Source organism: Cotesia glomerata, linkage group LG1 (genome assembly GCF_020080835.1).
Source record: "Cotesia glomerata isolate CgM1 linkage group LG1, MPM_Cglom_v2.3, whole genome shotgun sequence".
In the NCBI taxonomy this organism is placed as follows: domain Eukaryota; kingdom Metazoa; phylum Arthropoda; class Insecta; order Hymenoptera; family Braconidae; genus Cotesia; species Cotesia glomerata.
In genome coordinates, this window is record NC_058158.1 from 5,634,190 (window position 1) to 5,659,937 (window position 25,748).

General features: G+C 29.8%; 4 protein-coding genes across 8 annotated transcripts; 1 reads left to right on the top strand and 3 right to left on the bottom strand.

Annotated features, from left to right (window-relative positions):
- Positions 1-410: 410 nt before the first annotated feature.
- LOC123272757 (protein dpy-30 homolog) lies at positions 411-1,534 on the bottom strand. 2 transcript variants are annotated; one of them, XM_044739765.1, is made up of 3 exons: positions 1,180-1,534; positions 1,022-1,065; positions 411-901 (listed from the first exon to the last, which is right to left on the bottom strand). In XM_044739765.1, the coding sequence occupies exons 1-3, from the start codon at positions 1,217-1,219 to the stop codon at positions 659-661; spliced, it is 327 nt and encodes a 108-aa protein (XP_044595700.1). In that variant the 5' UTR covers positions 1,220-1,534; the 3' UTR covers positions 411-658. The 2 variants fall into 2 exon arrangements, with proteins under 2 accessions (XP_044595700.1, XP_044595692.1); XM_044739757.1 differs by having other exon boundaries at positions 992-1,065; positions 1,180-1,522.
- Positions 1,535-1,832: 298 nt separating this feature from the next.
- LOC123272661 (E3 ubiquitin-protein ligase parkin) lies at positions 1,833-4,989 on the top strand. The gene is made up of 7 exons (XM_044739600.1): positions 1,833-2,128; positions 2,653-2,851; positions 2,937-3,276; positions 3,527-3,728; positions 3,798-4,082; positions 4,151-4,235; positions 4,786-4,989. Exons 1-7 carry the CDS (start codon positions 1,871-1,873, stop codon positions 4,893-4,895), a joined length of 1,479 nt encoding a protein of 492 aa, XP_044595535.1. The 5' UTR covers positions 1,833-1,870; the 3' UTR covers positions 4,896-4,989.
- A 207-nt stretch (positions 4,990-5,196) lies between these two features.
- On the bottom strand, positions 5,197-9,731 carry LOC123272782 (T-box transcription factor T). 2 transcript variants are annotated; one of them, XM_044739779.1, is made up of 7 exons: positions 8,817-9,731; positions 8,432-8,651; positions 8,198-8,293; positions 7,559-7,802; positions 7,342-7,495; positions 7,065-7,259; positions 5,197-6,120 (listed from the first exon to the last, which is right to left on the bottom strand). In XM_044739779.1, exons 2-7 carry the CDS (start codon positions 8,638-8,640, stop codon positions 5,291-5,293), a joined length of 1,728 nt encoding a protein of 575 aa, XP_044595714.1. In that variant the 5' UTR covers positions 8,641-8,651; positions 8,817-9,731; the 3' UTR covers positions 5,197-5,290. The 2 variants fall into 2 exon arrangements, with proteins under 2 accessions (XP_044595714.1, XP_044595722.1); XM_044739787.1 differs by lacking the exon at positions 8,817-9,731 and having other exon boundaries at positions 8,432-8,746.
- A 6,294-nt stretch (positions 9,732-16,025) lies between these two features.
- LOC123262526 (AT-rich interactive domain-containing protein 1B-like) lies at positions 16,026-24,622 on the bottom strand. Of its 3 annotated transcripts, XM_044724769.1 has the most exons (7): positions 23,195-24,619; positions 21,799-23,099; positions 20,489-20,916; positions 19,968-20,216; positions 19,666-19,783; positions 17,551-17,717; positions 16,026-17,096 (listed from the first exon to the last, which is right to left on the bottom strand). In XM_044724769.1, exons 2-7 carry the CDS (start codon positions 21,983-21,985, stop codon positions 16,461-16,463), a joined length of 1,785 nt encoding a protein of 594 aa, XP_044580704.1. In that variant the 5' UTR covers positions 21,986-23,099; positions 23,195-24,619; the 3' UTR covers positions 16,026-16,460. The 3 variants fall into 3 exon arrangements, with proteins under 3 accessions (XP_044580704.1, XP_044580705.1, XP_044580703.1); XM_044724770.1 differs by having other exon boundaries at positions 16,026-17,093; positions 21,799-24,622; XM_044724768.1 differs by having other exon boundaries at positions 21,799-24,619.
- Positions 24,623-25,748: the final 1,126 nt, after the last annotated feature.

Genomic DNA, 25,748 nt, shown 5'->3' on the forward strand with positions numbered 1-25,748 from the left:
TCATTTGTTAAAAACTTGAAAAATTGTAAGTGCAATTTAAAAAAAATATTGTTTTTGTTCTAATTTAATTATTAAAAAAAAATCAAAAAATTAAAAACGTCGGCTAATTTTAATATCATTACTAAAGTTAGCCGACGTTTTTATTTTTTTAATTAAATTAGAACAAAAAAAATATTTTTTAAAAATTTCACTGACAGTTTTTACAGTTTTTTACAAATGAAAATTTTTTTTTTAATCATTTTTTCAATAAAAAAAAATTCTAAAAATTTTTAAATGTCGGCTAACTTAATTTTCATCAGGTAATGAGTGTTTTTAAATACATGAGTAAATAATTATAAGCTTGTTAAACTCAGTCATTTTTAATTAAGAAAAATTTATTCGCAAAAATGATTTATAATCTAAACCACAAAAAATTTACAAAATCGTCCATTATAAAAATTAATCAGTTGGAGTAAATATTTTACGCATCACAATGTCCTTATGTATATATATATATAAACAATTTTTATTTTTATTAGCTGTTTGTTACCAGTTACAATAATTACCTTTACTTAGAGAGTTGTATGATGAGAAGACGTTTAGTTTTAATATAACAATATAAATAAGTTTGTGTGTAAGTATATTATTAAAAATTTAACGTGTATTTTTATCAATTTAATTATTGGCTAGCTGGTGGCGAGTCGCTGTTGTCATACTGGCTTTTATTTTTTTGGAGGTAGTTAGCAAGATAATTTATCGGGTCCTCAGGTCGTTCCTTGGCTAAACTCGAGAGTGCTTGCAGCAGTATAGGTACCACCGTTTGGTCTAGGTACTGCCTTGTCGGTAGTGACTGAATTTCAACTCGGGATTTTTTTTGTGCTGATCCACTTAATTCTGACTCTTTGTCTGCTCCAATTCTTTTCTATTAAATTTTATTTAAATAATTACATTAATAATTTTGATATTCAATCAAAAAGCTCAATAATGAGTTGAAATAAATTACAAGACATACATGTCCACTTTCGGAGTTTGAATTACTCACAGTCTGACTTGGCACTGCTTCAGTACGTTCTTCTGTTGTGTTTTCTATAAAAAATTATTAATTATTAATTAATTCAACTTTTAATCATACGAATAAAATTATTAGATGACATTTATACTATAAATATTAATTAATAAAAATATTTTTAAAAAAATTACCAGCTCCAGACGCCATTTTCAGCAAATTAAATAAAAACATACAATGATATTAACAATTGAAGAAATAAATATCTCTTGTCACTTAATGAACTATATTTATTTTTAATTATCTTTTTATAAATATTATTAATTTGTCATTCGTAAAAAGACATTCTCCGAATATAACCTCTAACACAATATGATATTATTTACAAACTTCAGGTTATTTATGTGCTTCAAAATATTTATTTTTATTCATTTAATTCAATTATTTTAATGATAAGTTCAACTTTTATTTATAAATTTATTTATTAAATAATTTTGTTTCGGAGTGCAATTGTCTATTCTAAAATTACGTCAACTATAAACTACTGTGCAGTGTGTTAAATGACACTTGTAAATAAGAGCTTATGTCACAAAGCCTATCTAGGCTTCGTGGCTTATGTATTAAAATATCTGGGCTCCGATATTTATTCCAATACATAAAAACTCACCTTGAGGTTTTATAATTTTATATTTATTTACATACATTGATGAATACTTTTATTTATTTAGTTGTCAGTAAATGTTAGGAACTAATAAATATTTTGGTAAGAAATTATTGTTTAAATAATTATAATTTTATAAATTTTAATTGTAACAAAATAATTAAATTGATGACGAATTTTTTACAGCTGATTTAGCAATGACCAATTTATAAATAAACAAAACAATGAATTTTTTATTGTCAATAATTAGAAATGCAATAATAAAAATGTTGGAACTAATATGGTTTGGTAAACGAAAAATAACAAATTCATTGAGTATTTACATAAAAACAAATACTGGAAACACCCTGACAGTTGATTTGGATCCAAAGTGGGATATAAAAAATGTTAAAGAAATATTAGCACCGCAAATGGGAATGCCAGCTGAAGATATTAAAATAATATTTGCTGGCAAGGAATTACATAATTCAACAATTATTGAGGTAATTAATTTTTTATTAAAATTAGGAATCTATTGCACTACTTACTTGTTATCTTGAATTATACAAATTTCAGATCATAAAAAAATTTATTTTATAATTTACTAATAGATTAAAAAAAATCCACCAAATTGAACAATAATAAATGAAAATTAAGTTGGCCGACATCTAAAAATTTTTAAAATTTTTTTTATTGAAAAAATGATTACAAAAAAATTAAAAAAATAATTTCATTTTTGAAAAACTTGAAAAACTATAAGTGTAATTTTTTTAGTAATAGTATTATCAATAATAAAATTTATGACAGTGAAATTGACAAGCATTAAAAATTTTTTTATAATTTAAAATCAATAAAATTATTACGAAAAAAATTTAATAAAAAAATTCCACGTGTAAAAATAAAAAAAAATTACTAGCGTATATTTATTAAAGCATTTTTTTTTTTTTTAATTGATTTGTTATAAAAATTAAAAAAATTGACAGTTGTCAGCTGACTTTCAGTATCATACAAAATTTGACTGTTTTAGGAATGCGATTTGGGACAGCAGAGTGTACTGCATGCTGTAAAAGCACCTCGTAAAAATCGTAAACCTTTAAACACTGGCATAACACCGTCAATTGAAGAATTAGACGACGACACTGGCAGCAAACCAATGAATGAAACTCTCTCAGATCTTTCACTTGAAGAAATTAATGATCAATCGAAATCTAAACTCTTAAATCAAGGTTGTAATTGTAATAAAAAATTTACCACTAACAAAGCTTCGAAAGATGATTCATAATATTTAAAATTTTTTTATTTTACTTTTAGAAGAAAAGCGGGCTCATTTTTATGTATTCTGCTCAGTACCCTGTAAGTCAGTAGAAGCAGGAAAATTACGAGTTCGGTGTGCACTTTGTGGTAGTGGAGCTGTCACTGTAGATCGCGACCCTCAATCATGGCCAGATGTAATGCAGCCAAACCGTATTACCGTACATTGTGAAAACGATAATTGTCCGACAAGTGATTCAGACACACAAGTCCCCTACGCACAATTTTACTTCAAGTGTGCGAATCATCCCAGTAGAGGCGAAACTGACGAAGCGGTTCCACTCAATCTTATTCGACCGAACCTCAGAAAAATTCCCTGTCTCGCTTGTACTGACGTAAGGTGCATTTGATTTTATAAAATCAGTTAATTTTTTTTTTTATAATGTAAAAGACCCAGTTTGACACTCAATTTTTTTCTAATTAAAAAAATAAAGTGTTCTCAAAAACCAGTTATCTTAAAATTTATAATTCAAAAATTATATTTATTAATTTATTAGTTATTTTTTTTTAATTAAAATAAAATTGCAAATGTCAATAACTAGATTTTTTACCTTAGTAAAATTTATCAATAATAGTTTTAATTCCAACAGAGAAACCGTTTTAGTATTTCCTTGCGAGGCAGCTCACGTAACTTGTCTAGAGTGTTTCAAAGAGTACTGCAGTATAAAGTTATCTGAACGTCAGTTTGATTTTGACCAGAGCACTGGTTATTACACATTAGCCTGTCCAGCGGGCTGTGATAATTCATATATACGAGAAGTTCATCATTTTAGACTGTTAAAACCCGCTCAAGTATATATTTTTTTAATGTTAATTTTATATTCTCACAAGAAATCTTTAGTTTTATAATTTTGTTGTCAGTATGATCAATACCAGCGCTTTGGAGCTGAAGAATACGTGCTCAGAGCTGGTGGCCTTCTGTGCCCACAGCCAGACTGCGGTATGGGAATAATTCCTCCAGCTCCTGATGAAAATTTTACTGAAGAAGACTGCAAGAAAATTCAGTGCGTTGGAGGATGTGGATACGTATTTTGTAAAAAATGTTTACATGGGTATCATTTGGGAGACTGCGATACCCAGCAATCTATTGCTTCCAGCTTTCAGTCACGGTCTGGTTATTCTGTAGATCCTGCGAGAGCTAAAGATGTAAAATTAATTTTTTTTAATCATCATTATTTTTTATTTAACAATTTGATGTAAATTATTATTTTAAGGCTAAATGGGACGATGCAAGTACAAAAACAATTCAGAAGTCAACAAAACCTTGTCCTAAGTGTCGTACGCCCACTGAACGTGATGGTATTTTTTTTTTTTTTTTTTTTTTTTGGTAATTATTTATAAGTGGGGTCAAACCTATTTTTGGCCATAGCTAGGTGAAAAATTAACATTTAAAAATTTTTTTTTATTCTGCTTGTTTTTACAGCAGATTTATGGTGGTAATATCGAAAATATCAAAAAATTAATATTTCGATAGCTTTTTTGCCTTCAAAAGTTGAAAAAATTTTGGCTCTCATGTTTTTGGATAAAATTTCTATTTTATCTTTTTTTGATATATATATTTTTTTTTTAAATACATAAAAAAAAGAACAATTAAAAAAAAAAAAGTTGAGTATCACAATTTTCTAAAAAATTCATAAATTTTTTTTAAAATTGCGGTAATCAACTTTTTTTTTTTAATTGTTCGTTTTTTTTATGTATTTTTAAAAAAAAAAAAAATATCAAAATTTTCAAAAAAAAATTTCGTTCAAAAAAATGAAAATTAAAATGGTAGACCCGACTTGTAAATAATTACCTTTTTTTTTTTTTTATACCTAGATTGAATATTTTTATTGAATTATTATTCTTTCAGGTGGTTGTATGCACATGTTTTGTACACGTGCTGGTTGTAACTTTCAGTGGTGTTGGATGTGCCAAACCCCCTGGACTCGTGACTGCATGGGAAACCATTGGTTTGGTTAACTGCAATCACAATTTACCCACAAACTAATCTTTAATCATTAAAATAAAATATTATTTACATAATATATATTAATGTTTTAAAAATTTAATTATACAACAATAAGTAATTTATTTTATTAAAGTTATTAATTAAATGAAATTTATAATAATAAGAACAATTATTTATTGTTTTAATTATTTTTATATACAAGTTATATACTACTTAAAGACTACCATTATTATTAAATCAATAATTAATATTTTAACGGACGGAATTTTATTAATCAAGTTGATTATAATTTTAATTTAAAATTATTATATTGAAAATAAAATTTTTATTTTCTACATCCTATATCTTGTAACTTTTATCTTTAAAAACGCAAAACAATGTATTGTATTGTAAAAAAGTTATTTTGTCAAATACTGGAGTTTTGTGTGACCGAGGATGGAGTTAGCGGAGTCCAAGTTTGATTATCTCCATCCCCTGGATCTCTTTGATTGCTGACAGCAGTCGCAGAAGCAGCTGCTGGAGAAACTACCGAGTGTCGATGATCAATTACACTGGTAACATAGCGTCTGGCTTCGCTCACTCGTGAGTCATTGTCTTGATTATCCTGATAGCCAGTTAAATCATGATTATGACTATGATTCTGGTTGTGAGTTTTGGGGTCATATTGATCACCAGAAATAGCCGAAGTCGGTTCGCTCTGAGAGTGCAACTCTAGCAGATGAGTCTGGTCAGGGTGAGTTTGATCTGGAGACTGATGATATCCCTGATGGTCGTACGCGTGCTCCTGTCCGGTTGAATGCTGCGTGATGTCATTGGCTTGCTGGAGAACCTGAAGAGTAGTTCCGCGAGGAGAGTAAGTCGGTAATTGGTGATGCAGGTGGAGGTTCAGGTTCAAGTAAGACTGTTGCTGTTGCTGCTGCTGAGTCACTTGGTCGGATATCCCAGGATGCAACCAATTCGACGACTCGTGTTCGTGGGTTGTGTTGCAAGCTTGAGGAATATAAAATGTGCAGGTCGTGGGTACCGTTGATGAATTGCCCGGTCTTCCGAGTGGAGACAGGTGGGTGTAAGGCGCCGGTGACGAGGAAGTAGGTGATGGTAGAGGCGACGCTGGCCATTCTTGTGGCAATGATGGATTCAATGCTGGTAATGGCTCAGGACTTCGGGGTGACCAATTACTTGTTACGTATGCTGAGTGAAGAAGTGGTACTGTACCGTAGGGATCGACATTTTCTTCTATGTACAAAAAAATTTATTTTTATTATTTTTAAGTATGTAAATTTGAATTTTTTTCAAACTTAATGCATAACTAGAAACCTTGCAGTCACTATGTGACTGTCGTGACTTGTGAATTATAAATAAATAAAATTTTGCTTTATTAAATAATGAATTTTGTTAAATTGCACTGTACTTTCTTAAATAATGACGTTTTTAAAGATATAAGGTCATCCCGATGTTACACTCATCAAGAGCTTTCATTTGAGTACCCACATCAATTTTTCATATATTTATATATATTATATATATGTATACATGAAAAATATATCAAAATGCATGTGGGTACTCAAATGAAAGGTCTTGATGAGTATAACATCGGAGCGAGCTTATATCTTTAAAAATGTCAATAGTTCACAATATACAAGGTCATTTCTTAATTATGTTAAATTGAACTGTACTTTCTTAACTACTGATATTTTTAAAGATTGACGTTTTTAAAGATATAAGCTCATCCCGATGTTACACTCGTCAAGAGCTTTCATTTTGAGTACCCACATGTATTTTGATATATTTTTCATTTATACATATATGTAATATATATAAATATATGAAAAATTGATGTGGGTACTTAAATGAAAGGTCTCATTGATGAGTGTAACATCGGGGTGAGCTTATATTTTTAAAAATGTCAATAGTTCACAAGATACAAGGTCATTTCTTAATTATGTATCTCGAGATAGAGCATTTTCGAATGAAGCCTAAATATTTATCACAATAAATTGACTATCAGTAAGAATGATATGAAACTTTAAAAAGGCACAAATTCAAGTCAAGACCTAGCTTTGCAATGACACTAAATTTCACTAAAAAACCTGATTTTATCATATGACTATCCTGGAGACAAAATTTTTTTTATTCTTTTAATAATATAGATGATAAAATAAAAAAAAAATAATATTCACCTTCTTGAAGATATTTATGTCTAATAGTATAAGGTGACGTTCTACATGAATTTTTATGACTTCCTGGTGAGACTGTACAAGTATTTGACAGATTACACGATGAATTAGGTACTTGACTTTGAGTCATTGCTATCGCCGACGGTGGAGCGTATTCATAAGTCATTGCCGGTTGAGGTAAAAACCAAGCGCTTGTGTCTGAATCGATAATAAATAAAACAAATGATTTAATTCATAGGCGGTAATTAATAAACAATTTCAATAAAAAATAAAATCATACATTGAGGATATGTTTGGTGATCTGTAGGTCGTTCTTTAGCATCCAAAAATGCCTTGGCGAAGGGATTGTATTTTATTTTCAACCCTGTAACTTCTTCATTTTGATACGCAGTTACGGCGATAAATTGTGTTTCGGGAAATCTGTATGTCAGAACCTACAAGAGTAATTAAATTAATGAACTTTTTCTTTATTTTCAGATTTCTTTAACTTATACTACCGTTCGCTGTTCTTCAGCACCAACGCGAACTAAGTGCACTCGGGGCTCGTATTTGTGCAAAGAATTCAACATTATCTGGCCATTGCCGTTTGACTTGTTAGTGAGCTTAACTTTTGCGAATGATATTGCTTCTTTCATCCAATGGGCGCCGAAATTCGGACTCTCTGGATGAATATAGATTGGATTTGGTGGTGCTATTTCAGCTTTACCACCTGGTACCCATTCACCGTTCACATATTTCCATCTATTTTACAAACAAAATTTATAAGTTCATTATTCTGTTATTTATTAATTTTTTTTTACTTTCAAGGATTTTATTCATTTAATTGGTAATTGAAATTTTTTATTTAAAAAATTGAGTTATTTTTCAATAAAAATTTACTAAAAACCGTATTGTAAATTTACGAATAAAAAAATTTCTTTAGATGTAAATTATATGATTTTAGTGGTGTAAAAATTGAAAAATTAAGATTATTAATCATAAAATACTTGAAAATAAAATTAATATTTATTAGTTAAATAATTAATTAAAAAGATAATATTATAAAATTCAACTAATAAAAAGCGTTTTTTACCCTTACTTTAAAAAAAAAAAAAAAAAAAAAAAAAACATATTTATTCGAATATATAAATTCCTACCTGTGAGGATCAATCTGTACAAATTCCAGAAGCAAGGTATACATCGCCGCCGGTTCTAAACCTCTCGCAACAACTTTTACAACTGGAAACATCCGTCTGTAACAAAAGATAATTTCCTTACTAAATAAAACTAAAAAATATAAAATACAATACTTATCACTAAATTTTTATTTTTACGACCATCGAAACCAAAGACTACTTGAAAAAAAAAAAAAAAATGAAATAAAAACTTACCTTCCATTTTTGGTAACAATCATCTCATTGGTGATAGTCTGAAACCTAGTCCAGAGCTCGCGATCCTCCAGCGAGAGAGACAATTGGCAGGATCTCGCGCGTTCTGAGCGGTCATCATCATCTTCAGCCCCTCGGTGGTCGCCATCTCCACAGCAGCCAGACGACCTGCCGGTAGATCCTTCAAGATCTAAGGTCGTCGTTGATTGCATTTTTTGCAACTCTTCTTATATATAATGATGACAATAATAATTAAATATAAATTAAATTTTAAAGCGGTAAACTCCCACACCTACATTTATTTTTCTTTTACACTAAAGTTTTATTTGTAAAAACAAATAATTCTTATCTATGTATATTAACAAATATATACTTAATGATAACTCACATAATATATTATTATTGTTATTATTTGATGAATTTATCAATTAGAAACGTGATTTAATAATTGCCCGGGGCCGTTTTACGGCAAGACACTAACACTTGACTAAACAAAATAATTACTACTCAGTTGTCGTTTACTTTGTTTAAATATCTTTCATATATACTTATATATATATATATTTATAACATATGTGGGTATTAACATATTATATATATGTTGCGGTGAGAATCATCATCAACAAAACAAGTAATGTCTTCTAGTACATTACCAGACATCAACCACGATCAGGATGATGATGATGATGATGATGATGATGATGACGTATTTAAAAGTAACTCTTTACTTGTATCAGTACAGGGTAAGTCACAACAAGTAAAAGTGAGACGGAATGTAAAGCAAGATACGGTTGTAACACTTGGTCGCGATATTTCACACTAGCTGGTGAAGAATCGAGGACTCCCGAGTAGCCTGGTCGAGATGGTACGACGTGTCATATCCACTGAATCAGCCACCCACTCTCTGTCTCTGGTTGTAGCTCCGAGACCGAGATACAAGTGATAATTACCGGTTATTAGAATCATTTAGGGCCTGCGTGCATGGCCGACCTGGAAGACCATTGGTTCTCACCTGCTGGTACACCTGTGAGAATTATTATTGGATGAAAGATCGTTTTAACCGGGAACTTGACACGCCTTTTCCTCTCAAACTTTAGCCAATACAGCACCTCCGGATTAGTTAAACTACGTGCTTTACACCAAAACTATTGCAGTCAAGGTGTTGTACTAAATAAACCAGGAAGTCGCCGCCCATTCTACTACTGCTCGCTAGTTGCTGGTTGCTGGTTTCGTTACGGTACCCGGTAGTAGTTTTGTTAAACATTTTTCAAAATCCACGATAATCTTTGTCAAATCTCCAGGAGCTTTTTTTTACACTGATTATTATTTTGTGGGTGAGAATTTTGCGATTAGTTTTCAATTGCGACTCTAGGAAATTTTATCTAATATTTTTAGAGATTGTTTCTGACGTTCCGCTATTATTTGCTAATGATTCATTGGTTTTTTCTTAGTTTTGTTTATAGAGCTTGTTAATCAGTGTTTACAGTGTAAAAATAATTTTTTTTTACAACAAGTAAGTATTTAATTGTAATTTTTTATAAATTTTTTAATAAAATGAAAAACAATGATACTAAAGTTAGTCGAAGTTTTTAATTTTTTTTTAATAATTAAATTAGAACAAAAAATATTTTTTAAAAATTGCATTTACAGTTTTTTACAAATGAAAATTTTTTTTCTTTTTTTTTTGCAGTCATTTTTTCAATTAAAAAAAATTAAAAAGTTTTTAAATGGCTAACTTAATTTTCATTGCAAAACACTCGTTTATAATTTTTTTAAATATTTAACAAATTTTTTCCTTGACAATTTTTTATTCATATTATTGACGAATTATTGAATTAAATTTACTTTATATAAATCTTTAAATTATCTTTTGTACTTTAAATGAATAACTAATTGTAATTATTAATAAAAAAAAAAAAATTAACAAAGATAAAAATGAATATTAAAATTGTGTAACTAATGGATGTTTAATTAAATGGAACAAAAGTGTTAAAAGTAAATTGAGAATAAAAAAAATTTAAAAAGGAAATAAATGAAAAAAATCAACAGAATAAAATAAAATTTAAGTATATATAAGTAAAGTATATTTTTTCGGTGTTTGACTGGCTGCGAGCGGTTGTTTCAAATAATATTATATTTATTTTTTGAGTAACTGTTCACTAATATTTGTTCATGTAATTTAAAATTTTTACGAAATATCAGTTATATTATGAACTTTCCTCGAATGATTCGTCGGGTGAAACAAAATGCTTAATTCATTATTTTTTTTTTTTAATCTTTATTTTTACTTTAAAATAGAAATGTATTATTAATGCTGGATAAATACTAAAATGTTAATTGTTAAGTAAACTAAAATAAAAAAAAAAATTTATCTGGGCATAGACAGAATAAACAAACCCGTCAACAATCAACAATAAGATGTATGCGGTTACCCGGGTTTAGGTGTGTGCCATAAAAATTCTCGGGTTAATCAGTGTTTAATGTTACGCAGTGCCCGAGTAAAATTTTTACGACACCTGACCGACGCCCGGCGGTCTCTCTTTTAATAATACAGAATACAGATATAAATATATTTTTTTTTATTTAATGTGTTATTGTAGATTGAAGATATAATATTAAAGATAAAAAGATGGGAATTTTATATTTATATTTATATTAAGATGCTGCGGAGATCTGACGATGCTGATGATAATCACGCTGATGAGTGTGAGTCTGAACTTCTGATGGGTGGGCAATAACCCGTACCCGACTTATCCCACTGGTATTCATTTTTCATTTATACTGTCTATTATATTTGAGGTATGCCGCCGTCATATAAAATCCTATCTTTTCCTCGTGCTCAACAACGATTACCCCACCGACGGCTTTTGAATCACTCGAAAAATTATTATTTTTTTTTTAAATATACAATTAACATTCAAGAGCAACGCTTATACAATAAAGTATTTTTTAATTGAACAAATTAAATGCAATAAAATAATATTTTTAAATTAGAAAAAGTAACAAAAATTATGAAGTTATATTGATTGAATGGTCATCTTCATCTACTTCTTCGTCTTCATCATCGTCTTCTTCTTCTTCTTCATTATAGTCTTCGTCATCATCATCTTCGTCATCGTCTTCTTCTTCTTCGTTTTCATCGGTATCTTCTTTTATTAGTGGGTCTTTTTTATTGCCCGATTTAAGTTTGTCGGAAGCTGAATAAGTCAAACTGTTGACACTGGAGTAGCTGGTGTCACTGCCAGAAGATTTTTTATCCGTTGATTGATTAGCTTGTCTCGATACTTCGGGGTGGATTCGTGTGTCTTGATAGACGAAAGACGGTCGCTCGATCAAGGGAGTGTAATTTTGAGACATTTGTATTGCATTTGGGTGATGGATCCACTCATGGTTCATTCGAGGTACTTCCAAAAATGTTACATAGTTCTAAAATTTATTTATTAGTAATTGATTCATATTAATTAGTGGATTGATAAATTAAATTTTATTATTGTTTATAAGTATAAAGAGGTCCAAAAGATGTAGATTAAAATAATTACGTGTATTATGTGACACTGAAGTTGAGAAACATTTGATCATTTTCAGGATTTTTTTAACAAATAAATTATAAGAAGAGAAAAAAATTTTTAAAAAGATAATTCCATGTTTAGAAATTGTAAAAAATCATAAATGCAGTTTTTAAAATAATTTTTGAGACTTAGTTTATCTGTCTAATAAAATACAAAAATTTTTTCAAGTGTTTGCTAATTTAAGTGTCATTGTATTGAACATGTTATGAAAAAATTTGGTAATTATTTACAAGTGGGATAAACCCATGCTGGGTCATGTTAATTTTTTTTTTTTAATTGTTCGTTTTTTTATGTACTTTTAAAAAAAAAATATATATCAAAAACATAAAAAAAAAAGATAAAATATAAATTTTATCTAAAAACATGAAAGCCAATTTTTTTTTCTAACTTTTAAAAGAAAAAAAGCTATCGAAATCTTTATTTTTTCTTTTCACGACATTTTTTATCATAAATGCGCCCTTGATCCTTGTAAATAATTGTAAATAATTACCAAAAATTTCAATGATTTTAATATGCAAAGCGATTGAACCTCCTAAAAATATTTATAACAATACAAGTATAATTACCGAGTTAGGGTCTGAAATATTAGTAACAGGGTACCCAACATTCTGCGCAATCCAGTAACAATCACTTGGCAAAATAATTTCTTTAGCCGTCGAATGACCCCGCGGAATAGATATACCGCTTCTTAAATTATTAGAGGAGGCAGGATGGAACGGAAACATGGAAACAGGAAGATAGCCTTCGGGAATCAGCTGAGAGGGAAAAGACAAATAAATTATAGTAAACAGTAGCTTTTTTAAATCATTGATATTATTTATATATATTATATATAAATGTTTTTGATATCTTGTCACAATTATGTCATTGACTACTGTGTAATGGAATAAACAGCACTGACAAGTGACAGATTTTATTTGTTTAAAATAATTATATTTCTGTTATTCGGACTCGTTTATTTAGAGATACTAAACTAGGCTGTATTATTTTGAATATCTATTATTTAATAATTGATTTTTCTCGCTAAGTATATAGTTTTAATTGTGGGAGCAACGATGACATTTTAATAAATTTAGTTTTTTATTTTTAAATGTGGCACTAAACAATCTTATTTAAAGTTTCAACTCAATTTGATATAATTGTGCTCGTTAACAATAAAACATGTTTTTGTTAAACACAACTGCCAAATAATGAATTTTTTAATTTTTTTAATCACTCAAATAAGTTTTACATTTATTTTTATTATTTTCTAATCTATGGAAGATCTCTTGATAGCCGCTCAAAATTTTCTAATCGATCCTTGCTCCAAATCAGACACTGGACGGATTTGGAGGAAGGTTATCCTCTCATTTTAAATATTACATTTAATAATAATTATTTACTTTAATTAATTATAAGTCATTCATTTATCTATATGAATAAATAATGCGTCGTGCGCCTTTTATTATCCATATATGATAATTCAAACAACCAAATTGGGATTCTAATGATAATAACTGTGACCAATAAAATACAATTATTGTACTAATAAATAATATAATATTTATTATAATATAATATAAGATTAAAAATAATTTAAAAGTTAATAAACAGCACCAATTTGTTCTGATACTTTATTATCGGCGGAATTTTATTTATTGATGGGACACCTCAGGTAGTCAATTAGCTCCACCTTTATTCTTCATAAAGCCAAGAATTGTTAATTTTATCTTTATGATTACTCAAGCAAATTTATTATTCGCAAATTTTAATCTCTATTTTATCTTTATACTCGATACTAATTTTGTGCTTTTAAATATTATTAATCGTTCACACGAGGCTACGTTTTAAGTTATATTATAGCTATAGTACCAAAATTTTTTGTTTATTTTTATTCAGTAGATTTGTGAAGATCAATTTTTATTATCAGGTTATATTAATTAACAATCCAAACATTTTTAAATTGTACTTTACTTTTACTTTTTAGATCCTGAATGATATGACATTAAAGTAGTTTATTTTGTGATATTTTTTTATCATTCGATATATTTATTATTTAAATTCGTAAAAGCTCCACTTAATTTTAAGCCTGATAAATTTTTTTTTTCTATAATCGTTGATTGATATTGAGCTTTAATAATTTAATTATTCCATTAATAGAATTCATAGTACTTTCACAAAAATTTTCATTATTTCATCTAAATTTTATTTTAATTCAAAGATAATTTTGGTCAAGATTGCATTAAAATAAAAAATTTATATATATTTATTACAGACGTTAAAAATAATATAATTTTTTTTGGTCAGTTTGTACAGAAAAAATTTTTTATGCATAACTTTATTATTTTTTTTTATTGATTTATAAATAAAAGATTAAATTTTGCTTAAATAAAAAAAAAAAAATATTCACGTGCCCTCGTGTCAACCGATGAAACTGCCCATAAGTATTAAATTTACTTATTATTATTATTATCATGATAATTCAATCATTTGAATAAATTTACATGCTAAAATTTAATTTATTGATTAATAAATGGTGAAGCGAAAGACGTAAATAAAAAAGTTGGTCCCATTATAAGTAGACGATGGGTTATTGAACGTAAATGGTAGTACGGAATAAAAATCAATATTTTATAATGATACTTTACATCTAATGTAGGTGAAATTGATTTTTTAACCCTCTCACCTTCCGCTCTATGCACGTAACATTTCGCTAATATTTTATATTCACTCTAAAATTTTCTTCGTCCATTATGTTACTACTACTTATTAATTTATATTTTCCTTGTATATATAATATATTCATATATATGTATATATATATATATATATATATATATACATACATAATATATATATGTTTATATTTATATGTATGCTTATAATTATATTTTTTATCACATATTTAATTCTTTGATAATAAATATTAGTTAAACCTATTAACAATAAATTGTTAACATATTTATTTACTTATATATAATATGAATGCTCCAAATTTTGATTATTTTATTGAACAAGACTCATGCTGTCTTTTTTTTTTAATTATCCATAGTAACACCAAAGAATTTTCAATGTCAAGTTATTACCGTAATTAATCTAAACAATTAATTAAAAAAATTCTTGTGAATTAATTTAATTTTTTAATTAATCATGTACTTGTAAATTTATCGTCATATAATTATATTAATTTTTTTAATGTCATAATTGATAAAGATCACATATAATGAACATTACTTGACAGAGAAACACCCAATGGATTTAATTAAATTTTTATTCAATTATCCAATTTCTTAATAGACATCATATAATTGATCTATCTAATTTATTTATTTATTTTTAAATATACGTACGTACATTGCTGCTCGAAAATAATATATTTATTCATTTATATTTATATTTTCGATATCAGCAGTTTATATTTGGTTTGTTTATTGTTTATTTATTTATTTATTTATTTATTTATTTATTTATTCATCAAGTATTAAAACATTTTAAAATAGTCAGGCGCTATTGAATTATCTGCAATGGAAAACTCATTTAAATTGAAATAACTAGCATCTAGATAAATATATATTTTAAAACTTTGATTAATTTGTTATTAAAGTATTTTCAATCAAAATAAATAATGTGTAATCACCAAACAGACAGACATTTTATTCGAAAATGATGAGATTTATTTTAATATTTTTGGTTCTAAACATTTTTTTTTTCATATATATTTTCTCATCTATCGTTAATACTTAGATATATATCCAGTCCATCGAAAGGCACAATTTTGATAGCCAATTTTTGCTACAATGAAATTTATCTCTTTTAAACTCACAACCGCGTTAAGCTCCAAAAAAGTTTATAAAACGCGGATTTATTTAAAGCAATATTTTTAATAAAAACAAAATTTATTGAAAGATTTTTTATCAAGATAAAATGTAATGAATATCTTTGGTGAAAGCTCTGGAAACAAAAAGTACTTGTTTCACGGCTTAATAAAAATAAAAAAAAAATTTTTTAATTTAATAATAAAATTACAATACAACTAAAATATTTAAAGATTATTAAATTTAATAAAAAAGAGGATACCGTCTAAGAATAAATAAACCTTTAAATAAAAATCTTTCAATTATTATAAAGTTGTCTGTCTCATATAAACTTTCAACGAAACATATATATATTTATGTCTCTGTATATATATTACATATGTATATTTTCATGTATCACCTAATTGGAATCGAGTTCACATGATATAACTCACAGTTTCGTGTCTAAAAAGACAGTATATATTTTATTATTTTTAAGTTTCATGTTAACATGACAAGTCTACGATACACAAGACAACTCATATATCAATGTCAATAAAATGCAATATGCATAAATTTTATCTTAAAACTTTTAATCACCATCATATCATTATAAATGATAATTATGATATAATTAGTTAATAAAATGATATTAAAATTTACTAAATATAAACAAGGTGAACAATAAAATTATATTTGACTGCCTATAGCACTAATGTAAGGACTATGCCACCTGGGCATTGTTGTTCTGACACTGTCGAAGTGGCTCGTCATCGTCGACAAACTAGACAAGCTATTAAAATTATCCGGTGGCGTATTATCAACATCGTCGCTGGTAATAACGTCATCCGACGGGTTCGACAATGATTCAAGATCTACTGAATCTACTCTTGACGACTGACTGTTGATGTCCGACGATGTATCGATACTAGAATTGCGATTTTTACTTACTCCGTTACTATTACTACCGACAACTCCGACTCCAATTGCGCTGCTACTGGTGCTGCTGGGGACACTTCCAGAGCTGCTGACATTATTATCGCCAACCATGCTGGCGAAAAATTCAGATCTCGAGAACCTTCCGATCTCCGTGGAACCAAAAGCTTGATGGAACCCTGGGAGAGGTTGTTTGCGCGGAGTTTTTGCCTGCGGTTCAACATTCTCTTGATACTCCTTATTGTTAGGCTCCTCCTTTTTAGGTGGGTGCTTTTCTCTGACCCTTTCACGCTCTTGCTCCCGGGGAGAGCTCACCAAGTTTGTTATCGCCGGCTCGGCAGAAGGCGGCTCCCACCTGGGTGCATCTTCGATACACTTTTCGGTTTCCTGCTGAATTTATTCATTTAATTTTATTCACTATTCTATTTCGAGGCTCATTGTTTTATTTCATCTCATTAAATATGGCTACGAGTCAATTAATTTTTTTAACGACAAGAACAAAAGTTGTGCTAATTTACTAGACTTCAAAAGTCGTAAAAGCTTTGACTTGCAAAGAAAGAGTTTAAACTTTGTAGAAAAAAAAATCTTAATAAAAAAGTTAGCTAATTAACTTAAGAAATCTTGATGTTTATCTTGTTAAAAATTAATGCCGTCGCTCAACAATAAATTAGTCGATAGACTTTTTTTTACTCGTTAAACTTAGTAACGGTTACTTTTCATGCTACTTTTATTTTATCGATAAAAATTTAATGCTTTTAATTTTATATTTTACTTGATTTGTGTAAATATTATACTGTTCATTGTAAAAAAATATTTACTTAATAATAATAAATAAATATATTACTTGATAATTTTGTGTGTAACTAGGCTGCAATCGGTGACTATCTATTTTATTAGTCATATAATTCATTGGCATTTCATCAGGATATCCACAGTGCCGTTCTTGCTGGTCTTGGAGGAAGACCATGTGTCTCGGACCACGAACCATTTGATTTTGGGCAGCCATAGAAACTGAAAGTTAATTTTTAAAATTAATAAACATGGCAATTACTAATTTTAAAAATTTGTTCATCTATTTAAATTATCTTTATTAATTGAAAAATAATTTTTTATATTTTAAATTACTTAAAATAATACAATCTTCAAAGTTTTTCGTTAATTATTAGAAAGGTAAAAAACCCAGTTACTGACACTGGCCTAATTATTGACACTTGTAATTTTATTTTAATTAAAACAAACAAATCAACTCTAATAAATTAATAAATATAATTTTTGAATTATAAATTTTAAGAAAATTGGTTTTTTGAGAACATTGAATTTTTTTAATTAAAATAAAATTGCAAGAGTCAAATAACTAAACCAGTATCAATAACTGGATCTTTTACCTTACACAATATAATATTAAAAACCTACACACATTAAATAAGAAAACTTTACAACCCAAGTATAATATTTACCATAGACTATGATTTATTATATTGTTTCAAATTCATAAACAAACTTTTTTCCGTGACTAATTTGAAAGTTTAGTACTTTTAAAGTGGAGTATTATCGTTTAGTCTCGTATTACAATGACGCCAGAATTCAAACTTTAATCTATGATAGTATTCAATACATATTTATTTTTAACACTTTATTTAAAAGAAAAGACCGCAGAATATAACAAAATTACTCTTCATAAAATGTGTTTATATAACAGAGATTATTTATTTAAGATTAAATACCGAATAGGGTCCAAACTTAAAGCAATAAATTAGTAAGACAAAATATATAAAATAGCGAGTATGATTCAATCGAGCTAATGTTTCTTTCCGGTTTAATTTTTAAATCATTAAATAAATAACAACTCTAATAAATATTTTTTAAAACTCTATCCTCACGGTTTTGGAAATGCCGTAAAGATTTGGTATTTATACGATATAAATACTGTATTTTTACTGTAATACTTCAGTTATTTTAGCCAGTTTTTTTGTCGAATTATTATGAAAAAATTACGAAATAAATTCAGAATATTTATGGCAATACAATAGAAAAATTACGGTATATTTACAGCATTTAAAACATAAATATACCGCATATTTACTGTATATCTGCGGCACTATTGCAGCAAAAAACCGGAAAAGAAGATCCCTACTTTCTATTACCGGCAAAATACCAAAAATATGCTGCTTTACTACTATTTTTCAATAGCTTAAAATTTTTCTTTATAATATTATAAATTATCATGAATAATTTTTAAGAGGTTGATAAACTAATTTCTCGATTATTATTATTATTAATAATTTTTTTTAGTCTAAACCGGGATTCGAACCCAGATCATTTAGTTACGCGCCGAAGGCTCTACCAGTTGAGCTATCAGAGAAACTATCCATATCTATTTACTCAGTCACCTAATAAGACTCACCGAGTAATAAACACAACCGTCCATTTTACGGTAGAAAGCATTATATCTTTAATTATATCAGTATAAATGCGGTAAAATTACAGTATATCTTTAGTATTTTTACCGTAGAAATACGATTTTATTATTGTAAAATTATAATAATATTATAATTAATACATAGATTTTTTACGGTAAAAGTTCTAGAGTTTTACAGTAATTTTATAGTATTATTTCTGAACTTTGCAGCAAAAGTACGGTAGAAATGCTGTATAACTATAGTAAAAAAACTGGCCAAAATGACCACAGAAATACCGTATTATTTCAGAATTATAACGGTAAATTTACAGTAAACGCATTAATACCGAAAATTTACGGTATTTCAAAAACCGCGAGGGTATACATTAAAAAAAAAAAAAAAATACAAATTTTATCAATAAAAATTTTTCCAGTTCTTTAACTTAATAATTCCCTGACATTTAAGTTTTTCCGGTAACATGACCGCTACGAATAATCAATATTTTCTCTGAACAATTACAAAGTTAAAAGAAGAAAAAAATAAAATAAAAAGTGTCTCACACAATGGAACGCCGCAAAATTGATTCCAGGGTCCATGACCATGTGTGTTAATACTTTGCATGGCATGACGACTTGTCATTTTATTAATTGGTCCTCTAGCATGATAAGCAGCAGTACTCTGTGAATTTAAAATATATGCATTGTAAATAATTGATCGGTAAAGAGTGGAATTTAGTTATTGTTATTATTTATCATTATTATTATTAAATGAAGTGAAAGAAAGGAGAACGAGGAGAAAGAGGATTAGCAATACATAATGATGTCAATGCAATCGATCGGTTTGCATATTTAGGGGCACTCACTTGGTAAGGATGCCACTTCTGGGCATCGGAGAATTCCCCGATACCGCCACCGCTACAATAATCGTTGCTCTCGAGGCCACCGACACTCGTGTCACTAGCCGCCTGCGTGGGCGCTCCGTGAACAGTAAAATCACCGGGGTAACACGACGCCGCCGCGGCGGAGGCTGCGGAAAAAGCACCGGCGCACTCGGGTTGCTTTCTCAAAACCTCTTTGGTCTTATCGAACGTTCGCTGGTGGGCCTGCATGACCTGGAATCGATAATCTAATATTAAACCTCCTATAACGTTCAAACGGAATCACACTGATAACAGGATACATATATATATTTATTAGATAAAAAATATTCGCTCTTATCTACGCAATATTTTCTATCTGTCTATTTTTGGGTTGATATTTTTCTTAAAACTAAAAATAAAATATTTATTTATACTTTTATGATTAAGTTTTTTATTTCCTGTATCTGAAATAAAAATAAATAAACAATAATTAAATAACAAAATAATTAAAAAATAAAACTGACCCGATGCGAGAGCATTGGCTTGATGTGACTAGCAGGTCCGGTGTGACCGACCGGGAACCAGGGGTTGATGATCCTCCCGGAGTTGTACCCTGAACTGCTGGAAGGTAATGAAGAAACACTGACTGCGGCTGCTGGGGCCAGTGACGCACCAGAAGACATCGAGTGACTTAGAAAATTACCGGATCCCGAAATCTCAACACCGGCACTTCCACTCCTGTTTCCTCCTCCTCCGCCTCCTCCACCTCCGCTTCCAACTCCAGCTACTCCACGTTCGCCAACAGATCCATTAGTACTATTTGCACCAGTTGCCGAGGCATTGCCGCTCGTCGTCGTAACTGTACTCTGAAGAATAGATTGCCGCGATAATTCGCGACACTGCTCACGCATCGCTTTTCGAAGTCGAGCTTCCTTCGGGTTGTACACGTAATCTGTAAAGTACAATACAATATTAAATAATTTTATATATTATCAATAAAATCGATTATTCTTGTATTATATTACTTCCATCCTTTCCTACTTATAACAATAAAATCAATAAATAAAAAATTAATTTTTTTTTTCTTAATTAGATCAATTAAAAATTTCCATGACTTTCTATTAAAAGATATTGATTTTAGAATTATTACTTATCGTTAACTCGCTAATCAATACAATAACTAATATACATACATAGGTATATAAAATGACAATAACTTAAAACTATTTAAACATTTGCCGGACTTCTGGATTTCATAGAATATAATAATAAAAGTAATGAGAACGGTAATAATAAAACAATTAAATTATACCGACTTGTAATCGATAAATTGAGTAAATGTTAACAAAGTGCACACAACGACTGGGATTTAAATGACAAGTATCTGCAGGTGTCCGGATGCCTATGTCTGCCTCTAACTGACCATACCTACTTACTAATGTAATATACCGTTCAGTTCTATTATATTTTCTTTCAACTTATGTGATAGGTACAGAGAGAAAATTAAACTTAACAGTATAGAATCTTTAATAATATTAAAAATTTTTTATAAACTTTTAAATTTAAAAATATTATGCTACTAAAAAAAAATATATATGCTTGATAAGTTTTACTTTCAAATAATTAACATGCAAATAAATTTATAAATATTTAAAAGTTTTTCTTACTGATATTGCATTAGTAAATAAAAAATTATTTAATTATTATACAAATTCTGTTGAATTTTTTGAGCAGTGTATCACAAAACAATTTAAAAAATCAGGTAAAATAAACACAATAAAGTATTCACAACAAAGATGTAATATGTGAACATATTATTTATAATGTGTACTACCTGTCGGATAGGCAGCCTGGAGCCTGGCGTATCGGGCATTAACTTCGATCGAATCAGAAATCGGAGCCGTACCATAGGCCGTGGAGGTTGTCGCGTAGCCGGTCATGTTGTCATAACAAAATTGCTGTTGCTGATAAAAATTACTGTGTCCAGGGTGATACGGTTGCACGTAATTACAACAATCCATCTTTCTTGTATTACAGTAACAAACTTTATCTTCAAACAATAAATAATATCCGTAATAAAAACCTCAAACTTGCTATTTGTATTTCTTATTATTCTTTATCTGTTGTTTATTATTGTTGGTTAATACAGGAAGTGCTTTTAAAGTTTTAAACGTCTGCATCCATAAACACTTTTTATCAATGGAAGATACGAGGAAATTGGCCACTGTATTATTAATTATTCCAATGATTTTTTATTAATAATTATAAACTTGTATTGCAATCCCTCATCAAAAACATCCCTTGAAAACGGAACCGGCGTTGTTGAAATAAACCCGCCAAAACTATATAACGACAAGTGTTGGTGTTATTTTAAATTTATTATAATTATTTATTGTGATTATTAATTTAATTTTAATTTTATTATTATTATTATTATTGTTATCAGTATGATTGATATTTTTAAAATAATAATTATTATCGTTTGTATTAGCAGTAGATTTAAAAATAGGCGGCATTATTTTCCAACGAGTCATTATCACACTGGGATGTTTAGATGTGGATTGCCGCTCAACGGCTGACAGATTGACGCGAGAGTCGTGGATTCTCTTGAACTAGGCAGCAGCAGCAGCAGCAGCAGTCTTTGAGGCATCGATCTCCCTCTACTCCAATCCTTCAGAGCTGGCTCTGGCTCTGCGTGGTGTGCTCGGCTGCCAACCAGCCAGATGCTGTAGCCAAGTTGCGCGAGGTCAACGCTGAAGGGATCAACGACGCCGGTACGGAGAGTTTTCTGTCCAAGGGATTACCCCGTCGTCACACGAGTACCGTGCGAACAGCTCTTAGCTCTTACACGAGCTTTCACTACCAGATAAAAACCGCGACCACTAGCTAAATTTTATATTTTATCAAGGATGTTACCAGTGTAGAATCGATCCCCTCCAAATAAAACATACCAGCACTTTTTCCTTTTACGAAATTTTTCCTCCATTTAACTTTTTTTATCCTTTACTTACTTACAAACATTTAATTCATTATTTTTATATAAATAAATTCTTAGCTTTCTACTCTTTTATTATCATCTCTTCTATTCTTCTCAGCAATAACAAAAACAACAACACAGCACACGTGGAATTGTAACTGTAAATATTAAATAAATCAAAAGATTTAATTATACAAATTTATTTTTCTCCGTATTGTATTTAATTATAAAACTTCTTATCTATAATATCTACCTTTCCTTGATATATCACTGATCACCGATTAAAATCTTCAAAGCAATTTACCTCCACAATTATAAAATATTAAGCATATATTTATTCAATATTAATATTAATATTTTTATCGATGCACGATATCCGGTTTTATTTATTTATTTATTAATATATTTAATACAGATTCACACTTAACTGATGGTATATTTTGATGCAGTATTTTACCTCGTCTGCAATTCAAACTTTTCTTGGTAATTTATAAGATACTCGCGGTTGATAGAATTTATGTTGTCGTCGCAGAACAAAATATGTACATACAGTTAATGTAATATATAACGCAAAGCAGTTAAGTGTGTGATGTGTGATAGGAGATCAATGTCGAAGACGCAAGCGGTAACTGAACATCGACATCCCCATTCTCCCCCTCATACTCAGCGGCGTGTAATCAAGTCTATACTGTGACTGGAATTGTAGATGGTGGTCAACGACACCTCCTCCCCAGGCGGGTACTTGGCAAAATAATTCGGGTTTGACGTCCTGGCAAGTCGGCTGGGTCTGGTGATCCTTAAAGTCACCAATGATGATGATGACAATAACAATGATGGTGATGATGATGAGACCCTCGTCAATGGAGATGATGACAACTTAGATGACAACAAACTACTGGAGCTGGTGGTGTGATAACAACGCCCACTAGGTAGGTCTCCGCCGTGGCGCGACGACGAGCAAGATAACCAGGAGGACGTTGGTAGTTTTCCTGACATTTCGCTGGCTTCTAGTCTGTCTCTCTCCACTGCTCTTACACTCTGCCGCCCGCAACCCGCAACCCACCTTGGTACTCTCGCTCTCCTCTGTACTCTATACTGCTAAAACTCCACCAGCTCTACCTCTGCTCGCAATACCGTCTAACCGTCGCGACGCATGCACGCCGCTACTGACGGTGACGCGCCAGGCCGGATTCTCTCTCCTCTAGCTCGCTCTCCTCGTGTCTCGTATCGCTTATAGTATGCACTTCTCTGTATCTGTGTCTCTACTGGTCCTATCCTCTGTACTTGTTTAGCTTCAACATCCATTATTTTATTGTATACACCTCTTTCTCGGTCGATTGACAACACTATCACGAGTACTAGTATTATACTGTTATGCATTATATAAATAGTGTGAGTTTAGCACCATATGGAGAGTGCTGGGGCATACTGCTACTACCCGGTCGCCGTTACACCATACCAGATACCAGAACCAGACGCAGACACTCTCTCATTGGTACAAAGTGTGATCTACATATTTTTTTTTTCGTTCATGGGTACACAGTTGCACATGCCAACAAATAGGAGTATCATCGTTAAAATTATATGGTCCATGTTATGGAATGTTTACAAACAAATTACATTTTTAGGAGCAGTAAAACACAGGTTTTTCATTGTGATTTTAAATTTAACTGAGATCAGGAGACATCGGATTATTCTTATTAACACATAAATAAATATAACTTGCAGAAATTTAAAAATATTATAAATTTACACTGAAAAAAAAAAATTCTTTACTGGAGAGTAAATTTTCTTGGCTCGAGAAAATGTTAAGGAAGATTGAAAATTTCTTGCTCCAAAATAACCTTTATCTTCCTTAAAATTTTCTTGGTGCAAGAAGTTTTTTTTTCTGTGTAATTTATTTTATTAATAAAATCAAAAAGTGGTCAAGCTCTGCTGATGGTATTGTCCAAACATGCATACCTTACACATTAAAAATAAAATTTTTAATATAAATATTTTTCTGTAAGGTGTAATTTAAAAAACTTAAAGATTCAATGATTGAGCTTTCTTTACCCAATAAACATCAAAATGATAGATTGAATTTTCAAAATTTTCAGAGGAGAATAAAAATAAAAATCTATTGAGAAAGTACCATAACACCTGAAGATATTATATATATATATATATATATATAATAAATATAAGCTTAGTGGAAAGCAACGTGTTATCACAGCACCGTGCTCGCGCTCGCGCTTTATCATGCCCGCCATACAATACCCTCCACCTCCACCTGGAGTAACTATAACCACCCACATCGAGCGCCTGGCTCTGTTATATATGCGACCCTGTAGTCGGCAGTTGTCGGTCAGAGAAGCGAGCAGAAGATCGACCGAGTGAGAAGAGAGAAGTAGCATGACCGTAGTCGCGTCGCAATCAATACCTCTGGTTCCCGACCCCCGTCACTCACCCGACAAACTCTAGCTCACCGAGAGGGAATATTTCCCCCAGCTTTTTTATTTTTTATTTTTTACATTTTCTTGCCATCCTGTGCTTGCCAGCAAGCCGCCAATCTCCTCGAGAACGGCCCCTGCTCTTTAATTTTCACTCTGCTCCTCGCTCCTCGGCGTTTTCCTTGTGCATCCTCGACGGTCTGCTCGATGCTACTCTTTGGTATTTTTTGTACGGCCCTCGAAAAATCTTACTGTTATATACGCGACTCACTCTTCGTCACCACTTAGGTTCTTTACACCCTTGATTGTGCTGGTGTACTATGCGTTGCTGTTATGTGACTAAACTTCTGTTCTATCGGTGTTGAGCTTGTTTAT